General features: G+C 40.6%; 1 protein-coding gene across 1 annotated transcript in view; it reads right to left on the bottom strand.

The window, feature by feature from the left end:
* HERC2 (HECT and RLD domain containing E3 ubiquitin protein ligase 2) overlaps positions 1–23,852 on the bottom strand; it is a 201,604-nt gene that overhangs the window by 62,479 nt on the left and 115,273 nt on the right. The window contains exons 50-64 of the mRNA XM_084623550.1: positions 23,624–23,749; positions 17,582–17,690; positions 17,173–17,312; positions 13,033–13,223; positions 12,593–12,698; positions 12,332–12,423; positions 11,515–11,690; positions 10,791–10,902; positions 8,676–8,757; positions 8,351–8,494; positions 7,164–7,254; positions 3,982–4,159; positions 3,673–3,754; positions 3,416–3,587; positions 1,561–1,705 (exon numbers count right to left, since the gene is read on the bottom strand). Of these exons, the coding sequence (XP_084479676.1) occupies positions 1,561–1,705; positions 3,416–3,587; positions 3,673–3,754; positions 3,982–4,159; positions 7,164–7,254; positions 8,351–8,494; positions 8,676–8,757; positions 10,791–10,902; positions 11,515–11,690; positions 12,332–12,423; positions 12,593–12,698; positions 13,033–13,223; positions 17,173–17,312; positions 17,582–17,690; positions 23,624–23,749 (1,946 nt within the window). The remainder of the gene's footprint in view (positions 1–1,560; positions 1,706–3,415; positions 3,588–3,672; positions 3,755–3,981; positions 4,160–7,163; positions 7,255–8,350; positions 8,495–8,675; positions 8,758–10,790; positions 10,903–11,514; positions 11,691–12,331; positions 12,424–12,592; positions 12,699–13,032; positions 13,224–17,172; positions 17,313–17,581; positions 17,691–23,623; positions 23,750–23,852) is intronic.

The raw sequence follows: 23,852 nt of genomic DNA on the forward strand, positions 1-23,852 counted from the left end.
CCTGTAGGCTGAGGCCTGCAAGATTTTAGCTGAGCCATTTTAGGCCTTGGAGACAAGAAATGCTGACACAAGTAAATGACCGAGGAATAACCCGAAGCCCTAAATTTATGGGAAAAAGAGGTACCAACTGACAATATTGCAAAAATCTAGCCCAGGGGTGGGCAAACTACAGCCCGTGGAGCGTGTCAAGCCCGTCAGACGTTTTAATCCGGCCCTCGAGCTCCCACTGGGGAGTGAGGTCTGGGGCTTGCCCCGCTCCGGCACTCCATCCGGAGAGTGGGGTTGCGCGGCTCCAAAAAGCAGCAGCATGTCTGCCCTCTGGCTCCTGTGCATAGGGACAGTCAGAGAGCTCTGCACGCTGCCCCTGCAGCTCCCATTGGCTGGGAACCCCAGCCAATGGAAGCTGCAGGGGTAGGGCCTGCAGACAGGGCAGCGCACAGAGCTGCCTGGCCTCACCTCTGCATAGGAGCCAGAAGGGGGACATACCGCTGCTTCTGGGAGCTGCTTAAGGTAAGCGCAGCCCGGAGCCTGCACCCCTGACCACCTCCTGCACTCCAACCTCCTGCCCTGATCCCCCTCCCTCCCAACACCAAACCCCTCAATCCCAGACCCACCCCAGAGCCTGCACCCCCAGCTCAAGCCCTCACCCCCAGCCCCCCATGCATCTCAACCTCCTACCCCAGCCTGGAGACCCCTCCCAAACCCTGAACTCCTCATTTCTGGTCCCACTGCACAGCCCACACCCCCAGCTGGAGCCCTCACCCCCTCCTGCACCACAACCCCAATTTTGTGAGTATTCATGGCGCACCATACAATTTCCATACCCAGATGTGGCCCGCAGGCCAAAAAATTTGCCCACCCCTGGTCTTCCCGGAAGATTAAATTTTTAATTATAAACTGGTGTAAAAGTAAATCTTGTCTCCAACATGTGTCTTAGCCACAGGATACAGGCAGTACATCAGTGCTAATGAGAACCTACACAGCCTATAGAATTACGGTTTCCTCATGTTTCTAGGGGACACACACCAATAAGAAAGAGAGGGCTGACACTTCCATGTACATGTGCAGAATGTAGGTATAGACAGAATCACATTATTAAAAAAGGTGCCCACAGCGGGGAAAATTGTGCTTCCTATAGGAAACTTCCAGCAGGGACCATCCCCGTATTGATGATCAATCCATGGGAGAGCCACCAGACTCTAACACCATGTGGGATGATCTGAGTATGTCTGTAGTTATAACTGGTGCATGGATATACTTAGGAATTTTATATGCTGTGACATTTATAACTTTGTTGGCAACTTTAATAAAATTGTTAAAAGATAGTGGATCTTGTGCTTGTGATTTTTTGTGTTACTTGTCTATGGTTTCATGTATTCCTATGAACTCTAGATCTAGAGTAAACAGAGATAACTCTGTTGGGTTAGAGACTGTAGCCACCAGAGCCAAATCCACTGTAATATAATTAACATTAAATAAAATAAAAGGCTACAAGTATTACTGCTGTTACTACATTACATTGCCTCAGTATCTAGCTTTTTCTGGACCAGAGTAACTTACCTGTCCTGTGTCAGTGACAGCCAGGCAGTGAAGTGCACCTACAGCCACATGTACAATCTTCTTCCCTCTCAGCCCTTCTACAACCTGTGGCTTTCGCACATGAACATCAGTGCCATGACCTAGCCTGAAGTAATCCCCCTTGCCCCTGGAACAGACAAGGAAGTAAATCATAATATATCAGGGTTGGAAGGGATCTCAGGAGGTCATGTAGTCCAACCCCCTGCTCAAAGCAGGACCAATCCCCAATATTTGCCCCAGATCCCTAAATGGCCCCCTCAAGGATTGAACTCACAACCCTGGGTTTAGCAGGCCAATTCTCAAAACCACTGAGCCATCCCGCCGCCCTCCCCCGAAGCAGTTATATCATTCCACACATGGCAATTCTTTGCCATTACACATTTGCAATTTGAAATCCTTTATATATCCAAAAGGGAAAGTGCACGTAACAGCAATGCAAATTTCTTGACTATGACCTTGAAACCTGACTTGGAAAGACTCATCCCTCGAGGGTAGCGAAAAATCTACAATCTTTCATAAATTGGCTTCAATACCAAAAATGTACCATTTATGATTATTTTGGGGGAAGTACTGTGGTTGCATAAAATTCGTTCTGTTTTGAAATATCTTACTATTATAAACTTACTTATACTCAAAAATGACTGGGATTTTTTTAACTCATTAAAATCACTATCCAGCTTACAATTTATATAAACACAGGACCTGCACTGTGACAACTAGTCACATGAGTAAAATTGCACGTACTTAACTGTTTGCATAACTGAGGCTTCAGACAAGCCTCAAACACAGGTTACTTTTATTACCAACATATGAAATTTTCCTCAACTGTCTGAGAGACACCATTAACACTGCACTACTCTCTTGTCCTTCAGTCTATTTTATGGCTATACCTCAAGATATTACTAACGGTATCAACCAAGCAGAAAAAACTGAAGAGTGTTGGTTAGAGGATCATTGCTAACAAAAAATATCTTTTGAGTTTTAAGTTTCATGAATTATCTTTAATAAAATTTTACTTTAACTAACTCACCAATTCACTTTTAAGTTCTCAGATGGGAAATTCTCATTCTATACTCAAAGAGTATTCTAATATTGAGGAAAATATACTGTATTCTCTATACATAAAGTGGTTGAATCCGATTCAAGTGGAAAAACTAATCCCTAACAATGGAATCACAACCAGTCATTCTGTAATTAGAGAACATATATAAGATGCAGCAGAGCACTTGCTTTAACATAAGAACCAAGAGGAACTGAGCTATATTATTTCAAAGACTATCTATAAGGCCCTACTTGAATTGTGGGATGATTGTCAAAAAATTGCAGCTGAATTACGGCAAGCCACGGAAAATTGTGGAAAAGAACAATGGACCTTATTATTTTCCATGATTTCCCACTGTTGGCCACCCAGGGCTGAGAAGGGGAGCTGTGGTGGAAGTAAAATACTGCAGAATCCACAATATCACAAGTTAAGTAGGGCCTCAACTATATAAATATTTTATTTTATCACAATAATCTTTATTTCTATTTATTTTTAAATTGCACTAAAACCTATACACCCCAACCAGGCAAGGGTCCCAGTTATGGTAGGCACTCTATAAAGATTTAGTAAATGACAGTACCTTCTCAAAGAGCTTTCTAAGAGACAAAATGTAACAGGTGGGTGCATAAATAAGTGAGCAGGGGGAGGAAGAGAGGAGGTGGTGATAATAATAGGATGTTTTAGAATAAACTAAGCATGTGCACAAAACATAGATGTAATAAGCCAGTCCATAGCAATCAACACAACTCAAATGCCTTGAAATTTGTTGTAAATTTCTTAGCAACCTTGACATACCAGGTCCACACCACTCCAGATTTGGTAAGTGCCAAAGAGAACTGAGCCCCACACTCAATCTGGCACACGCTCTGGCCATTTAGTCTTTCAATGTTCTGAGGAATGTTGCATCCTTCACTTCCTCCTCGGCCCAGTTTTCCAAAGTCACCATCTCCCCAGGAAAACACCAAACCTAGTAACACCAACCAAACAGTATGTCAGACTACGAGCACAATATTCCCATATGCTATGAAGTTGCTAAAGCACGATACTCCTACCTTCATCTGTCAAAGCCAGAGTCTGAGCATCTCTGCTTCCACAAGCAACTTGAATGACTCTGTGACCAAGAAGCACTTTAACCTACAACACACAGAAAAGTAAGCATGCTGCCTCAAACACATTACGCATATTTTTAGAAGTTTCACAGTAACTTCAAAGTACTTGTGACTTATTTTGTTCTTTATACATCCAAGCTCACATTACACACTGCTTTGGGATTCTTAGCTTTATTTCTCCCTTTATTTTCTCTTCTTGTGTATATACATACATAGACACTACCGCAACCAGGAAACACCTCAAGTACTTACCATCTTCGGTTTGAGTTGTGTAGTATTGTCTCCATGACCCAACCTGCCGTATTCTCCAAGGCCCCATGTGTACAATTCACCACTAGAGGTGATGGCAGCACTGTGAGAACTGCCACAAGCAATATCACGGATGCGCTTGGTTTTCAACGCTTCTATCAACCTTGGTTTATCACAATTCCTAAAGATAGAATAAAAGGATTTATCACCTACTTTTGTGATGTCATGCAATATATTTCATGCCCTATCCTCCAATGCCTCATGTAATATTATGCACCCAAACGGCAAATCTGCCCTAATGCTAATATATAAGACTCCAATGTTTCACTTTAAGTTACTGGTTTAATTTATTTTTCTATTTATCTTAAAGCTATACTGGTTTAAGTCAATTTACGCAGAAAATGTAGGTTTGGTAAGAAATAAACTTTTAAAAAGCTGAATACATATTTTCATTTTCCACTATTTTTGGAGTTCCTTTGTTAAGAAACGTTATGTAATACATACACACTGCAGCATCCTGATAATGAAGAACCAGAAAGAGAGAGATTAAAATGTGTATGTTAAAAAGTGAAACTGAATGACCTGTCTTCATTGCCCACCCTGAGCTAATTATGAAAATTAACGGTAGAGAAAGTAAAAAGTCAAATATTTAAAACAGTCAGCTGTAATACTCCAGTATGATCAGTTAGACGTTTCTATAGATTGTATTTCTCCAGTGGATGCATCTTCAAAAAGAGATACTGAAATTCTCTTTTGAATACAAAGTTACGAACAAATTCTGTCTGAAAAAAGATATTCAGTATCTGCCAAATATTTTTTGCAAAATCCATTTCAGTCCCAAAAGTGGAGGCCCCCAGGCCCTACATGCCAGCCCAGAAGCATGGCCTCTGATCTCTTGGTCCTGCTCTGCACAGGGTGGAGGAGGATAGCACAGAATGTTGTACACCTGACTGAGCCTCCAATACAGCAGCATGAGGACTGCAGTATCTCCAACCTGCAGTGCAAGGAGCCGGAGGATGAGGAAAGATGCCCATTCCTATTCCAGCTCTGTTCTTCACAAGGGGACCAGACTAAACAAGCATTCATTGTCAGCTGTCTGCTAGAGTACTGAAGATGTTTCTTGTGAACATCACTGCAGCATTTGCCTGAGAAAGTAGGATGTCTTTTTGTTAAATTCAACCTGCTCACTGAATTCATAGTCTTGTTTTAATTTAAGTAGGTTTTCTAATGCGGTGTACATGCTACAACCATTATTAACATTTCTAAAGAAATTAAGTAGGGCTTTGGAGAAATACATTTCAACCCTAATAGTAAGGACCCAGTCTTTCCACACTGTCCCAGCAAGGCCTGGCAGGTACAGGGCTATCAGGGGGACATCATGCAGGGCGCAGCACAGATGCAGTGCCCACAATGAGTCAAGAATGTTTTCTGCTTATAATTATATTTAATAAATAGAAGAAATATCTAACAAACAAGGTATGTACCTATGCTTAAGCTAATAAAGCCACATTTTGTCTTGTCTCATACCCTCCTCTTCCGTTTGCCACCCACACACTTGTTGGGTCATGTCTATTCTGAGACTCAAGCTCTGAGGCACATGCTGTATTTTTCTATATATTGCGTAAAGATCCTAAGAACACCTCTGAGAACTATACAGTATGAAGATCAGTTTTCTACTGAATATGTTAATATTAAATAACTTGAAGATTTCCCCAGTGTGTATAACACACAAAGTGAGTATAAAACTATTTTTCTCAATCTTTCCTTGATAAAAAGCGTTTGAAATTTATGAAACTTTCAAGAGAAAATTCTACTTCCTAGCTCAAAAAAAGTACGCCAATTGTCAAATGAAAGAGAGAGAATAACAAAACCCCTTCACAAACTTTAAAGGCACCATACTTTAGGCAGGTCTTCATTACCCGCCGGATCAGCGGGTAGTGATCAATCTATCGGGGATCGATTTATTGAATCTCGTCTAGATGCGATAAATCGATCCTCAAACACGCTCCCTGTCGACTCCGGAACTTCAGCTTGCCAGAGGCAGAAGCGGAGTCAAGAAGGGAGTCACCGCCGTCCTCACGGCCAGGTAAGTTGACCTAAGATACGCCGACTTCAGCTATGCTATTTGCATAGCTGAAGTTGCGTATCTTAGGTCAACCCCCCCACAGTGTAGGCCAGGGCTTAGACTACTAAATTAAAAATAAAATAATGACTTAAGTAGATGGTACGGTGTGGGTTGTTGGTATTAAATACAATGTTGGTACTTTTGTTTTACTGTTTCAATAAAATATCTGATTTCACAGAAGTAGCTTAGCTTGAGTGAGCTATCAAATACTCAGCTTCTAATTCAGCTTCTGCCAGAAAACATTTTTAGCTAACAGATATTTGGAAATACTAGACTTAGAAACTAATGGTGCACCAAACCTTGTTTTATTTATGGCCTGTCTACAGTACACCAGAATGTAGTATCAAAGTCCACTATACTAATCTGCAGTTCTAAAGCATCTTCCATCAGGAATCTCAAGTAGCTTAAAAATTTTAATATATCACAACAGCCTACCTGATCCTGAGACACGAGGGCTACTAACGTGAGTTTGAATTATTGCTATATGATAGAGAAAGTGCTTGACATGAGACATAGCTCAGTCAGGTAGGGCAGCACCAATTCACCATGGAAAAAGCACTTTTAGCTTTATTTGTTTTATCAACCATTCAAAAAACGTTAGTGGGCCTCTTACCTAGAAACTGAGGTGAAAATCATGAAGAACTTCTAGAAAGCATGAGCGTAACCTTATCAAGCTGTGGGAGGCATTTCAGCGTCCCCACTCCCACCTCCCTCAGTGCATATTGGCAACCAATATTCCTGTTGCCTCTCACGTAACTTTTCAATAATGAATATACAAAAGACACCCAGTTAAACACTGACCTTGCCCATTAAGAGAAATCTATTTTTAAAAAGCTATATTAATTTTAACTGGAGCGTCCCTTTAAAACTACTGAAATTGCAATAAAAGCTTAGTTTGCAACATACAAAACTGATATATGTATTGCAGACGAATCTTTTTGTAACACAATTCTTTATTACTAATATATTTAAATACTGTCACTGCTTGCTAACAATGATTCAATATCATTTGTTTGAAATATTTCCTATTTCAAGGTACTAACAGAAATTATATCCTTACATTCTGCTGAAGTGGCCAAGTTTTCCATCATCTCCTTCGCCCCATGAAAATACCTTCCCATCAACAGTTAAAGCCATAGCATGCCGGCCACCTGCAAGGATTTAAACTGCAAGTTTTAAACAGCAAAGATTTATTTCTTTGTCCTCCAGTATGGAAGACCAGAATGCGCACATAGTCAACAGGGCAGCAAAAGTCAAGCAAAAGCCAAAACATCCCTTTAGTGCTGCAATTTAATATAGTGCTACACTTTCCACCCCATAACTCTTTACTTCAGTATATTCAAAATCACTAATTTTCACATGGTCTACTGAGAAGGTGAAAAAACTTATAACTTTTTCAAAAAAAGTATCCAGGGTGAACATTCTCCCTCAGTGGAAACAAATCACTTAAGTTACTATTTTCAAAGTGACACAGTTAGCTAACTTTTTTAAAAAGGAAAACATTTCCCCTGGATTGATGCAAAAATTACACTCTGAAAAATAAAGAAATTATTCTGAATTTAACTTTCAGAAAGATACCTCAAACTTTATAGGTCAAAAAAATTAAGAGACTAAATTCACTGATTTCTATGGCCTGAAGGGACCACCAGATCATCTAGTCCAGGGGTGGCCAACCTGTGGCTCCGGAGTCACATGCAGCTCTTCAGAAGTTAATATGCGGCTCCTTGCATAGGCACCGACTCCGGGGCTGGAGCTATAGATGCCAACTTTCCAATGTGCTGGGGAGTGCTCAGTGCTCAACCCCCTGCTCTGTTCCAGGCCCTGCCCCCACCCAACTCCACCCCCGAGCCTGCCATGCCCTCGCTCTTCCCCTGTCCCCACCAGAGCCTCCTGCGCACCACATAACAGCTGATCACGGTGGGTGGGAGGTGGGGGGAGGCAGCCAGAGGCACTGATTGGTGGGGCTACCAGCAGGCAGGAGGTGCTGCACAGGGGCTGCTGACATATTAGTTTGGCTCTTTGGCAATGTACATTGGTAAATTCTGGCTCCTTCTCAGGCTCAGGTTGGCTGCCCCTGATCTAGTCTAACCTCCTTTACGCAGGCCATAGAATTTCACCCAGTACTCCTGTATTAAAGCCTCTATTCTATATCCTCTGCACTAGAGCCATACACAAGAATCTACTTTCACTTTTAAGCTTAAGTACATAATGTTTATGTTCCCATGGAGAAATGTGAGGAGTCAGTACCTGAGTGAACAGCCACCTTCTTCACTACATAATTACTGAGAGCTGTAATCTGTCGGGGAATAGGCACAGTTCCACTGGATAGGCCTAAACCAAGTCTTCCATTAGTGGCTTCTCCACAGGCATATACTTTGCCCTCTACAGTAACTAAAAGGAAAAAGGTTTTAAATTTCCATTAATAAAAAATTCACAAATGAGAATTTATTCCTACCTCTTCGAAAATAATTCTACTTTTTATTTTGGGGCCGGGAGGGATGGAGAGGGTGTGTGTGTGTGTGGGGGGGGGGGGGGGGCTGAAATGCAGAAACCTTGCACATAGTTATCCTACCTGCAAAAAGGCTTTTGGATCCACCAGCTACCTGTACTACATTCAAGGCAGAAAGGGTTTCAGAGAATGAAGGAACCTTGATCTAGAGTGTTTGGAGAAAGAGAGAGAGAGAGAGAGATTATTGCATAAAATTAGATTCAAAAGTCTGTTACTTGTAAAAGGCAACCAGTTCTTTGTAGTAAAGTTCTAGTATGATAAACTGATTTATCTAATTTAATTAACCAGAGGTTAATAAAATTTTATTTATTAGCTTTTCAGTGACACTCACTACCCCATTATCTGGACACCTCACAGATAATCAATTAGTTAATTAACTGAAACAGATCAAGTGCTTAAAGCAAGGGATGAGTGTGTTATATAAAACAGAGATAAATAAGTAACCACTAAAAGGAAAAGGTGCAGTAGGATATACACTTTTTTTTTTTTAACTATAATTTTCTTGAGTAAACAAACCCTAGTCGGACTCGCAATAAATTAAACCCAAGCAAATTGGTTAAAATGTCAATCAGCACATCAAAAATCAACATATATGAGCACACTGGTAGAATTTATTTTCTCTAAAAAAGAAAAGGAGTACTTGTGGCACCTTAGAGACTAACCAATTTATTAGAGCATAAGCTTTCGTGAGCTACAGCTCACTTTAAATTACAGTTAATCCAAAGTAAAGTTCCATAACAATATTGATTAGATACAATCAGAAAAACAGTGACAAAGTAACCTATACTCCCCTTCATTACAATTAAGTCTTGTCAGGCTGACTTTATATAAACAAATGCTGACACTTTTTCAAGTGTTCATCATTAACATATCTCCAAGTTAGGAATATCTCCTTATTGCTAAAATAAATATTTATTTACTGATATGCAGCTAACAAAAATCTTGTGTTACTAAAAAGACTTCTCCATTACAATTAGTGAAAAAAAATTTTGAAGGATAATTGATAAAACATAGTGAAAGCTTGAGGGTTTGCATTTGGTTTTTGTTATGGCATCTTATTCTTACCAAAAAAAGAGATGCTGTTTACTTTTAAAAGGTTTCTGGCTTCTGAACCTTTAATGTTTATATATTTATTTTCCTACTAATTTTGCTCTTCTCTAGGGCTTGATCCAAAGCCCACCGAAGTCAAACAGAAGAATCACATTGACTTCAGTGGCAACTGGAATCAGGATCCAACTGGGAAAAAAATCATTTCTCCCCCAAAATTATATTTCTATATTGACAAATTAATGTATCTGTGCACTGACATCAGTGTCAACTATAATATGAGTAACTCTGGGAAACGCATTTGTTATTTAACTTCTTGCTTTGGAATGGACAGAGACTATAATACTTTTGTGATTTTTACAATCCTATATGAAACTCTGCAAACAAACAAGTAGACCAATTTTTTTATTCTTATTTTAAAATAGGAGTGTTCTTTTTACTCAACTGAATTTTCAAAGTAATAACATCTTAAAATGATTAAATAGGTTACACATTTCTCATGCTAAACCATACTGCAGACTCTTCCCCCCACCCCACCCCCACCCTCCCCCGGCCCAAAAAAACCAAACAGGTATGTAAAGGGAGAACGTGAGTGCCAGGTTGAGAAGATGCACTTACTTGAAACTTCAACTCAAATAACTTTTCTCATTAAAATCTATTATACTAGTAAGGGTCAGGAAATCATTTTCTTTCTTTGGATCACTGAACCAGCACCACTGTAAAACTGAAAGTTTCCTGGTGTAGAAATAATTTGTACTGATCTACAAACTAAGCACCTCTGCAACAATCATTCCTACGGTACACAATTGCAAGTTATTGACTACTATGATCTTTCAGAGTTACAGGCATAATCTTCTACCCTTTGAAAGCTGGAGTTTCAAGTAAGAAGCTACCTGCTTCAAGAAGGCAGCTCTAAAAATTGAACTGGAACTGAAAATGTAATTTTAAGATCCAATTTCTCAATCTGCCAGTGACAGACATTAGAATGCATTTTTTAGCCCTGGAAAGTCATTATGTCTAGTCCTGGAGGGGTTTGATAATGAACTTAAAAACTTTGAATTCAGCGTCTGGTTTATGTACTTCATCAGAGATTTTTGTTTTACACAAACACTTTTTCAACAAAGACGATACCTTGGAACCCTTTAGTCCTCCCAACTGATCTTTGTCATTCAGCCCCCAAACAAAAACTTTGGTTCTTATAGTAGCTGCTGATTCCAGCCCTGCCATCTTCTTCCTAACAAGACTGAGTACATTGAGAAGAAGAGAAGAATGTCAGTTCCAAAGCCTATATACTCTGACATTTGATAGGCCTTGACTTGTGTTTTATATTTTAACCACCTATTTTACATTTTGAAATGTAAATATCCTCTGTGAAATTAAGTTCAGTGTAGCTTCACAATTGTGATTTTCTGAGACCACTATGTTAACCTTTTACTTTATAGCTGTTATAAAAAGAAATGTTTTAATAATTTGCATAGTGAAAGTCCTTTAAAAGTGCAAGAGACCCACAGAACTTCAGGATTCTACACTGTATATTGGACATATTATACAGTTAAAGCCACTACTCATAAGGAGGAATTTTAGCTGCTTTTAACAAATCAAAGCATTTTTCAGCATGAGGCGGCAAAATAAAAAACTATGAAAAAATTGTTATCACTGTATACACACAGAAAAGACAAACGGCATACATAAACTAATGTCTTCATTATAAAACTTCTTGAAACTAAAGCCTGGGTGTTTTCCTTTCTCTAGTACACAATAAAATAATTCAGTCGTATGAGTTGCACAGCCAGTGCTCACGTTCTTCTAGTTTAAGGTTAAGATAATAAGTTTATTTTTTCCTCCAGTTCCCTACCTCCCAGTGTTTGCTTTATCATCATCCTCTTCCTCATTATCAGAAGCAAGGAAAGGGACTGCAGCCAAATCTTCATCCTCTGCCCGGATACGCCCCAGTATGCTGAGACCATGTATTTTGCAATCTATTCCAGAGCTTCTGCACTGCTTTATAGCAATCTCAATATACCTGTGATACTAAAGAAAAAGATGTAATTGCAATCTTTTGGGTCTATAAGTTCATGGAACATGGAGGATTTTAAGATTTTTGCATTGCTGAGTTCCATCCGTTTTAGAAGTTGATTCTGTAAGATAAATCAAAGGTCCTAGTTTTCTGCCCTATTTAGGTGGCAATTTAATTGATATGGATATTCTCAGCATGCTGGAAGTTTGCTACTAGATTATTTCATTTCTGGGAATGATCTCACCTCCAATCTACCACTAAGTTTCTGCCCTTCTTCTTGCAGTACCTGGCCACAATCCAGATTTGTCTCCCTAGGTTCAGGAATAGCCACTCCGCTTCTGCCACCCAGCAGATGAGTACTTCCAACCACACCTTTGAAAAAAACCTGGTATTGTCTGCTTGGTTCCGAGACATTTGCTTTTAAACTGAAAACCTACAATTTCACTGGTGTTTACTCGTAAGACTAGTAATTGTACACATGGACAGTGATCATGCAAAAAAGCCAACGATGTGGTTAATTATAAGCACCAACATATGGGGGAAAAAATCAAATATAATAATGCAATAACCAAAGGTACACATGGACACTTCTTACAGCAAGATACATTTCCACTTTGACCATCTGAGAACTTCTCCTCAATCAGTATTCACTTACCTCTATACAATCATTAAGAAGAGGCACTGTGGTGTCTGCAGGGTTAATGTTGATTGTCTTTAGCTCTATAAGGTTATTTAAAGAATTCCCACCTGTAGAACATTGAAATAAACTGATTTTAAAGGCCACGTACCAACATACTGAAATACCACTCCTATCTGAACACTTTACCAAGTTAAATAATCAATATTTGATCATTTAAAAAAAAAAAAGTGTGTTTAAAAAAAACCCCACTTCTGAATACAGTTAAATTTCATGTACCTGAAACCACAACAAGAGAGGGCATGTAGCTGCTGTCTGCAGGATCAACTATCATCTTCAGTCTGTGAACAAGTACATCAGGGAAAATCTCTAAACGAATCCAGTGCTAGAAAATAAGTGGTCACACATTCAATGAAAATCCCCTTGACCACAAAATAAAAAATAGCTAACTTACTGTTATTTATCCACTATATTGCCATTCCTTTTTCTATAATTCACAAGAATTACAAACAACTGAGAAGAATAAATCTTAGCAAACTTAAAAATCAGTATATTTAGAGTGGAACACATACATCTAAATATAAACTTTAAATGAACTGTATTTGTAGCATTGAGATGACAGGTGGTGCATAAAAAACATTACAAGATGAACGACAACCTTGTTTTTTAAACTGTGTGCCAGAGTTGGCATAGCATTCAGAAGTATGGCTCATGCTTGCCTTTCCTTGTGAGCCAGAAGACTGCCAGCATTGTTCACTGCCATCAATCAAACGTGAAGCCTGATTCACAGAAGACGACACATTCAAATTCTTAACAATTCGTGACCAGTCATCCAGTAGCATTCCTCGCTGACTGCTATGATGTCTCTTCAGCTGTTTTCCAGAACGCCCACAAAATACTGGAGACTGACCTATTTAGTTCAGAAAGTTATACTATAAACCAGGTATTGTTAAAGAAAATTACATTTAATAAAAAAAAAAATACTATGACAAGAGCGAACATTCAAATCAGGCTTCAAAATAAATGCATAGTTATCAGATAGACTATTTAGCCCCAAAAAGTATTTGGAAATGAAGCATGAGGGTTTGGTCATGTTACTTCCATTATCAGGACACAACCTGAAGTGTAGTTCTTTTAAAAATGAATTTAAAATAGTTTCAAGCACTACACATATCCATGAGTCCTCATGCCCATTTTTGTGGTAGTCACTTTTTTCAATCTTCTCTGGTGTTGTATGTATTTTGTATGTATAACTTTCACAAAGTGAACCCAACTACAGTCCACTGAGGTGCGAACTTCACCAATGGGAGAAAGGATCTGAGAATCCCCTTCAAAATTCTGGTTGATGTACAGTGCATGAAGATTGTACAGTTATCCACTGGAGTATCAAAAGCACTGTCTGCTGCTAAATGAACTCTCAGGGAACTGAGCACACAATCCAAAGACTTATGGGTAAGTAGATACTCTAAGATAGCATTGATTCCGGTGGAGTCCAGAGACAATTGCTTTGATGAGCCCAAGCACAGACATGCTTCCATTTAGGTGAGTAACAGATTCTTGTACACTTCTACTTTGGTTAAGGATGAATTGCAGCCTCCTAGAACACAAGCCTTCTATCTCCGATGCCCATCCAAATACCAGGCTCTCAGTTGCAGACGCCCTGGATTGGTGTGTGTGACCGTTAGAACGTCTGGCAACATGGGGATGTTCTCGCATGGTCACACTGAGAGCTTCAATAGATCCACAAATCAGAACTGTCTTGGCCAGTTGAGCACACACACAATGACTCTAGCTCTGTCTCGGAGGATCTTCCATACAACCAAAGGAATTGGAGGGAGGCACACCCCAAGCGCCCCTTCCATAACATCAGGAGGGTACCTCCCAAAGAGTCTTTGCCCAGGACTGCTGAGGATCAGTACTGAGGAAGTTTTCTGTTCACCTGTGAGGCAAGAAGGTCCCAGGCTGGCATTCCCCATTGAGCGAAGACATCATTGAGAACCAAACTGTGAATTACCCATTCGTGACTTGGGTAAAAATGTCTGCTCAGGTAGATTTTGCATCCCTGGTTAAGTATGCAGCTGATATGATTATGCGATGTTTGATCCACCAATTCCAGAGGATGACTGCCTCTATGCACACATAGAGAGATCTTGTTCTTTCTTGCTTGTTTATATTAATCACTATTGCCATATTGTCCAACATTATCTGAACTTGTTTGGATTGGATAAGTGGGAGGAAGGCATTGCAGGCCCCACACACTGCCCTGAGTTCTAGTAGGCTGATGTGCATTCTGGACTCCCAGAATCCAGATGCCTTGTGCCATATGATTGCCCTTGTGCACACCACAACCCAGTGGTAGGCACCAGTAAATGATGGTTGCCTCAGTTGTTGGTGTGAGGAAAGGAATCCCTACCCGAAACTTCTCCGGTTTTGTCCACCAGAGAAGAGAGCTTAATACCTTGGGCATAATTGTTACCTTGTCCTTTATGGTGCCCTTCTCTTGTGAGTAAACAGTGGGAAGCCAGACTTGTAGGCACTGTAGATGAAGTATGTGTCACATGTGTGCATGAAGCCATGTGGCCAAGAAGGGAAAGACAAGTTCCAATTCAGTCCTGTGTCTAATAGTGAGCTAGTGTACAAGAGTGCTCATGACCTGAAACCTTTCAAGAGGCAGATGTGCTCTTGCTGTAGTCAAGTCTAACGTCACCCCTATGAAGTTTATGCACCTTGTGAAGGACAATGTGGATTTTTCATAACTGTGGCAGACACTCAGGGTAGGTAAAAAACCGAGCAGAACATCAGTTGCTCTGTGGACCTCTGAGTCGCCTGTGAGAAGACAGTTGTCAAGGCATGGAAAGACTAAATCCTTCTCTTCTCATCCAAGCAGCCACCACTGAAAATCTTTTGTAAACACGCTTGGTGCTGTGGCCAGACTGGAGGGGAGAACTCTGAATTGGTCATGGTCAAAGAGGAAACTGAGGAACGTCCAGTAGGCTGGGATGGACATCTATAGGAAAAAAAGTGTCTCTTTCATGATGACACACAAAAGCCATGTGCCCTCCTCTAACGAGGGAATTACTGACACCACAGATATCACGCAGAATTTTACTTATTGGATAAACCTGTTTAAGTGAAGTAGATAGACAATTGATCTCCATCCTCCATTCCTCTTGGGGATTAAGGAGGAACAGAATCCCATGGTGTTGAATTGAAATCTTTCTTATGTCTCCCATGAGGAGCAGGAAGTTCACCTCCTGTTGTAAAATCTCCTTCTGACAGTGGTCTCTGAAGAGGAACCGAAAAGGGGTTTATCGGCAGGAGTTACAACCCTGGATAAACTCTAATTAGTTTATTAGTCTGTGGTTAGGGCCTTCCAGTTTTTGGCAAATTGGGTAAGACTTCCACCAAACATCTGAACAGAGGAATGAAAAGGCATCAATAAAGGGACATGGGTCTTGACAGTCCCATCAAAAAAAAAAAACTTCACCTCTGGGCTTAGAGTATGAAGTGGCGGTGGATGTTGCAGAGGCTGGGTTCCTGGGTCTATATAACCTCTGTGTCTTGCATGGTGGCTCCTGAGGACATTGATGATATAGGCACTGAGGTAGCACCTAAAGACTCCACTCAGGCCTCTGTGAGATGGTAGTGGTTTTGCGGCAGCTTCCACTTATCCCTTCTGAAGAATAGTGTACCATCTCCATCCACACAAAGGATACATAGATGCTGATCCCCTCTATATTATGGTTCTGTATTAGCTCCCATCACCATAGTAACCAACTGCTTCTTCATAGAGGTACTTTGAAGAACTGAGGTCACCTTCTCTCAACTGGTTCCCCATAAAGGAACTAGTTCAGGGAAGTCAGATCCCTCTGGGGGCCTTGTCTTTTAATGAGCTACCCATCCTTTCACGTCCATTGGACATTAGTGATTATCAACAAAAAATCTGCTTTAGCCACCTCCACATTCACACTAGGCCTGGAAATGTGAAGGAGGGAAAAATCATATGTCATTAAACATTAAGGTCTGGCTGACCTGAGAATCTGCCACACTTCAGAAACAGGTGGGAGGAAGGAGAAAGGCAAAGTCAAACAGTATGAGATCAGACTGAATCTGGGAGAAGGGGAGAGAAGAAAAAATCTAAAAAGAAAAGAACTCATTGTAGATCCCAGTAGTAATATTAATCAGGAACAGAGAAGCTCAGAAGTGCTCTGTGTGCCTATTCCTGCTTCAGAAGCAAAATATTTTAGTGGATTACCAGCAGATTGGTCCCTTGGAAGGGGTGTCCCTGCTTCTCAGACCACTGAATAGTCTCCAGACCATGCAGAGGAATAACCTCCACCCATTTTCAAGGTCAAAATCTTGTTCTAGAGCAATTAAGGGCTGAGCTGGCATGCTCCTTTTGAAGAGGAACTGCAAAAAAACCTAGGTGCACTATCTTCATCTGATGGCATGAAGGAGCTATAGACATGTTTGAATTGGCAGTGAAGTCATTATTTCATTTTATTCCCACTCTAGTTGCAAACTCAATTCTGACATAACACGGAGTAACTGTCACTTGACACTACTTTAAATATCATTTAACACACACAAATATGAGCCATTTAAAATGTTTTTACTCAAGATCCTATCAAAATTAATCATGCAGAATTACCCACAGAAAAGCTTAAAGGGGCATTCTGATTCATTCAGTATAAAACTGCAACATAAGGTCCTAATTTGTACCAAACAATTCATTTCCTAGTAAGCTAGTTACAATGTTAAACTTCTTAATGTAATAAAATTAAGCCTAAAAACATGATTTCAAGAGGTACTTAATGCATTTTAAATTAATGTCACCCATTTCTAGTTTTGAAATATACCTGGTTCATTTATTCTGCCAAAAGTATGCCGGGTGTTATGCTTTCTGGTTTTGAAACAGGTTTCACAAAAGTCAAAGTCATCACAGTTTCTACATTTGAACCTAGGCCCATTGATAGGAAACATCTGACAGCCATCACACCTGATTTTAACAAAGAGACAATTAATATGGTCGATCTGAAAAAATTATAAGATATAATATATTGTTACATAGATTCTCATGGCACAGAATTTATTGTAACAGCATTCATGAATGAAGACATTTCTTTTTTCCTTCCCTCCACCGCCCCTTCAGCTCGTGGACAAAACTGAACACAGTTTTCTATTATACTTATCTAAGAAATTTCAGTTATGATACTAAAGTTACATGCCAAGTGGCTCAAGAAATGACAGAAATGAAAACTAACTTACGTGACCCCTGGATGAATGCTGGGGACCAATTCCATTTCTGACAGTAAACCAGTCCAGTGAGATTGCTGAGGGAAGTCTACGATGACATCTTTTCCATTGGCACTAAAAGCTGTGACAAAGCATGCAGACAGATAATTTTGTGAAAACAGCTAAAAAATTAATTAGAAATGGCTACAGTCTACTCGCCAAAATAGCTTTTTATAAGCGATTCCTTCTAGGAGGTTAGGATTTATTTCAGAATGCATCTTTATTCCAATGGAATCATCTGTCTAGTCACAGCAATCAAAAATAAAAATTTAAATGTTTTGTCAGCTTTTACTTATTTAACATTTACACTGTGGTCTAGCTTTGTTCCTTCACGACATTATTTGAAACAATATTTGTGTTACCTATTTTTCCTAATGGACACATTAACTTGAAAAGTTTAGAAATTTTATGAGCCTCTCAAAGAATATCAAAAAGACTAACACGGCTGCTACTCTGAAACCTGTCAAAGAATATCAGGAAAGACAAACGACATGACTATGCTTGGAAGGATTAAATTTATATCAGTAAAAATCAGTAAATGTCAATTTTACTGTATACATACAAACCAGCAAAAAAAATTATTTCCATCAATAATCAAATATACTGATAGGCAAAGAAAGAAAAATGCTTGAGAACTTAAGAGTTTGATTTAAGGATATTTACTTTGTATATTTTGACGTGATGTTGACAATTTGTGTTTTAATGGTTATAAAACTAACATTTTGAATCTCAAAAATCTATTCTCATTAAATATTTGTCTGACCTCCTCAAAATTTCCCGCAACTAAAAACTTGATAAAAATAGAAAAAAATGCTTAAATTTATAAAAAAAACTTTGCCACAACTGTGAAAAATTTAAAAATAGATAAAATCAAAAAATTTCTTTAAAACATTGATAGCCATTGAAATTATATTAAAAAAACACCAACAAATTCTGTCAAGCCACTATTATGACATTAGTTATATCTTATCCCTTCACATAATCCAACCCTCCTATCTGTTGACTCTCTATCATGTTGTCATCCACTTCTACAGGCAGAAGTTAGAGAAGATCTAGCTCCTATTTTCAACTTTTCCCATAATGAGAAGTCCTGCTTAAAGAGAAAAAATATTTCTGGTTCAGTATTAAGGAAGTTGTACAGATGTTTCTAAATAACTCAAGAATCAGCTGTGACAATATGAGGAATCTATCTATCTACATACAACTTATAAATTCTGGTTGATGTTATGAAATTGTTGTACCATGGAATATGCCTACGTGGATATGGAACCTGCCAATTGCTGACAGGGGCTGAAGGACACCTCTGCTAGACCAGGGACAGTAGTTGGTCATTAAACTTTAAATGGTTGCCTATTCAGGTGAAAATGTCTTAGGAACAATGGGTTGGCCGAAGTTGGGAGAAGGTAGTTCCTCCAACTCCAAATGCAGGGAGGAGAGTGGAAAATCACAAGCAGCAGAAAAAAGAAAGTAGTTGTTGATAGGGGGACAAACTCAAAGGACTCAAACAAAGGAAACTTTGGGAATGAGACAGGGGCATGCTTCTGTAACAGTGAAGTCATGCTTCTGTAACAGTGAAGTGCTGTTTACCTGTGAGGACCAGCCAAGGTCAGAGAAAGCTAGTCGATGTATGGAGGAAGAGAGACTCCATGGATTCTGAAGAAATGCCATGAGCTGCAGGAGAAGGACTCCAGACACCCCAGAGGGCTCTGCCCAAGCCCAAAGAAATGGAAGTTACTTTACCTGGAACTGGAGGTTCTTTGAGATGCATGGCCCCTATTTGTATTCCATTTGTAGGTACACATGCGCACCATGTGCCCGAATCTAGAATTTTCTGCAATTAGCATCAGTTGTCCTGCATGCGCGTCATAGTTCTCCTCGTGCTCCCAACCAAAGGCATAAAGGGCAGTGTGTGCCAATGACTCTCCAGTTTTGCGTATTTACCACAGTTCAAACAATCTGCAGCAGAGGGTTGGTAGTGGAATACAGATCGGGACCACACGTCTTGAAGAAACTCCAGTTACAGGTGAGTAACTTGCCCTCTAGTGGAATGAGCCCTCAACCTACTCCTGGGGGAATTCTGTGCCACTGCGCATGCAGAATTTGCAAAGAAATTAATGTTTTTTTGCACAGAATTTCCTTTTCCCCCCACAGAAATGGACTGAAGAATTGCTGGCTGCCACTAAGGGCTGCTGGACCCGGCAGAACCCAGCTCGCAAGTAGAAGACACTGCTGGGAGGAAGGGGAGGAGGAGCTGGAGAGTTACCGGCAAGCGCAGTTCTCAGCACGCCCTGAAGGTGGCATGCAGGAGTCTTCTTCGTACAAGCCTGGGACCTAGCATCAGGCACTCTCTCCCTCTGGATCCTTGAGCTCTGAGGGGGAAAGCAGCTAGGGTCTCAGGTGGAGGGAGTGTGAGCATCTGGGCTGGGTGAGGCAGCAGCTGGGATCTGGGAGGGAGGCGGTGTGAGTATCTGGGCTAGGGGGCTCCCCGCAGCTGGGCTCTGATGGTTGGGGGGTAGAGAACGGGTGCGAGTGTCTGGCCTAGAGGGTGCCCTGCAGCTGGGCTCTGAGGCAAAAGGTTTAGATGTCTGGCCCCCCTGCTGGGCTCTGGGGGGAAGGAATAGAGAAATGGGTTGTCATAGGGGTTTCCTTAACTTTCTATTCATGGAAGAATTTTTTTTGTCTCTGTATGTTCACAGACATTGTTGCTGACAGGTATTTTGAAATAAGTTACCAAAATAATTGAAACTGGCGTGACAAATTTTATTTTATGTTATTTTGACAAATAAAATATGCAGAATTTTTAATTTTTTGGTGTAGAATTCCCCCAGGAGTACCTCAACCCCTCCGGAGGGGGAATACAAGCTAGTTGATAATAGAGTAATACAACCCGAGACCCATTCTGAAGTCTCTGCATCAGTACAGCTTAACCCCTTGATCGCTCTACTATGGACACAAATAGTTTAGGTGTTTTCCTAGCATTCTTTGTTCTTTGTAGATAAAAGGCCAAAGTCCTTCGGACGTCCAGAGAATGCAGCCATCTCTCTTCAGCTGAGGCATGTGGGTTTGGCAAAAATACTGCTAAGTGGATTACCTGACTGATATGAAACAAACTACTTTATGAATCAATTTAGAGTAGAGTCATAATGAGAACTTTTCTTCATAGAAGGTAGTATATGGTGAGTCAGCTATGAGTGCTTCCAGCTCACTGACTCTACTGGCTGACATTACAGCTATTAGAAAGGCCACCTTCACAAACAGATATGTCATAGAGTATGTGATTAGAGGGAAGTTTAGTGAGAAACGACAGACCAAAACTGAGGTCCCAGTCAGATGCGAACTTCAAAGGTGGAAAGCATCTGAGAATGCCCCTCAGAAACCTAGTTGTGTCAGAATGAGTAAACGTCGTATCCACTGGAGAATGGAAATCCACTAAACACACACGCAGAGAACTGATCTCAAAATCTGAAATGAAATCAAAATCTGATCATGAAATCTTAAGACTTAAGAGGTAAGTATGTACTCTAAGTTAGCAGAGCAACAAGTTGCATTGCTGAGCTCAAGAGAAGAAACACTTCCATTTTGCTGAGTAACAGCTTCTCGTACAGTCTTTTCTGCTTTAGTTAATAATAGACTGCACTGTTTTGGAACATGAGCACTCTATTTCTGATGCCCATCCAAATACCAGGCTATCAGTTGCAGTGGCCTCAATTGGGATGCCTGAAACTGCCCCTATGCTGTGTTAGATGGTACGGCAATACGGGGTGTTCATGGGTGGTTGAACTGAAACTTTTAGCAGAACCGTAAACCAGAAAGGTCTTGGCCAGTTGGGTGCAATCATGATGACTGGAGCTCTGTCCTGGCAGATCTTCAGTAGAACTTGTGGCATCAATGGAATGAGAGGGAAGATATACCCCAGAGACCCTTCCATGACATGAGCATCAAATTATGACTCTCCCATTCATGATTTGCAGAAGAATGTCTGCTAAGGAGTTTTGCACCTCTGATAAATATGCTGCTGCTAAGGTTATGCTAAGGTAGATGCACACATTTCACAAGGTGACAGTCTCTGTACACAGACGGAAACATCTTGTTCCTCCCAGCTTGTTTATATAAAATGCCATTTTTATGTTGTCTGACATTATTTGGACATGTCGGGATCAGATGAGTGGGAGGGAGGTATTGCAGGTTATATGGACCACCCAGAGTTCTAGTAAATTGATATGCATTATGGAATCCCACAGGGTCCAAACACCTTGTGCCATATGATCACTCATGTGAGCCAACCCAACAGGGAGGTGTAGCTAACGATGGTTGCCTCCGGAGTCAGTGTGAAGAAATGGATCCCTACCCTTTCTTCTTCTACCGAACCCTTCTTGCACCAGACGAGAGTCTAATACTCTGAGCGGAACTGCAACTTTGCCTTTTATGTTGTCCTTCTTTGGTGGAATACATGGAGAGAAACCTGTCTGGTAGGCAACAAAGATTAAGCCTGGCAAACAGTGTCATGTGTGTGCATGAGGCCAAGTGGCCAAGGAGGGAAAGGTAAATTCGGATTGATGTTCTGAGTCTGAAAGTGACCTGATGTATAAAAGCACTCAAGGCCTGAAACATCTTGCTGTGCTCGAGTCCAATGTCTCGTGGTGGTCAATGGGAATTTTTCATGATTGATCCAGACACCTGCAGAAGGCTGAGCAGAACACTGGTTGCCCACTGGACTTTCTCATAGGAATTGCCCATCAGATGCCAGCCATTCCCCACCCTCATAAATTCTTGCGGGGAAAAGAGTAGCGGATGCTGCAACTGGCAGAAATATGAATCTCACCCAGGCAATATTGATATTCATCACTCACCCAAAAGGAGCGAGGGCAGGAAATAGAGTTTTTGAATCCCAGGACCCTGGATATAATTCAAGATTGCGCAGGAGAAAATGTCCCCGGATGGGGAGGAAAATGGGGGAAAGCACTAGCTAACTATACTATGCTAGACTATACTATGAAAACCACGAAAAACTAACTATATACAATAGATCACTGCAATGATGCAGTATAAAAAAAGGGAGCCAAAGACACCAAAGATTCTGACTCAAACCATAAAGCAGTAAGAAGGAACTGGAGATGTATTGGCCTGCACCACCTTTTATGTCCTCGATTTAGAGCACAAGGAGAGCTACGTTGCATGTGTGAGCCAACCGACACTGGTTGCAAAAAAATTCTGGACTCAGGCACATGGGTATCCCAAGTGTGGAATATACACAGGGGCCATCACTCAAAGAACTCTGATGTAGATGAAGAAACAGATAGCAAAATGTGTATAATTGTGTTTATTATTTCGTCTAGATCTGTGTATCACTCATGAGGCTAAGTAAAGAGTAATGGTGTTTAGAATCCTCTGCAAAATCTACCTGTGTGTGTGTCTGTTGGCTTTCACGGTCACATGCCCATGAAGAGTTAAATTGTAAACCCTGAGCACCCACATGACATGAGTTCTGGCTGTGTGTTCTAAAGCTCTGAGGAGTCAGCAGGAGTTCCAAGGGCTAGGTAGTTGGACCACAGGATCTCGTTTCTCAGAAGAGGTGCTAGACAAAGGATCTGCACTCAGAGAGCCTGCCTTGAGACCCCAGCCAAGGGCAGTGCCTTGACTCTGTTCATGTTTCAAGAGCGCACAGGTCCTACCGAAGTGGACTCCAAACACAACCACCTAGTGAGTGTCCACAGCTGGGGAAGCTCTACTGGAAGTGGGTGTGATACACCCCCACACACCAGTTCTAATGTGTAAGAGTACCTTTGAGAATGCAGATCAAAGTATTAACAAAAAGGGGACAGAAGAGCATTTGTGTTTCCAGCTCACACGGGGCAACAACAACAAGAAGTCTTTATAGTCTCTTTAATCGTTCTAGTCTTCCACAGCGGCTGCTGTGCCAAAAGTTTCTCTTCCTTTCACTTTATAAAGCAAGAGTATCATCCATATAGTTTAAAACGTGTGATTTTTTTTTTCATTTTTGGAAGTCTACATTACCTTTTACAACCCCCACGCTCCTGTGAGTAACAGATCCCCATTTGTATTTGGGTGTAGTAATTGAGGTTTTCACATGCACTTTGTCACCAATCTTAATGTGAGAAGGAGAACTCTGTGGTGGGAATCCTACAAAAGTTTAAAAAATAAGCACGTTATTTTTTAAGCTTGCATTCTCCTTTGGCATACTGTACAGATAGTTACTAGACCAGTGGGACTCACCCTCCAAATG

This window comes from Lepidochelys olivacea (genome assembly GCF_965140295.1).
Source record: "Lepidochelys olivacea isolate rLepOli2 genome assembly, chromosome: 1".
NCBI lineage: Eukaryota > Metazoa > Chordata > Testudines > Cheloniidae > Lepidochelys > Lepidochelys olivacea.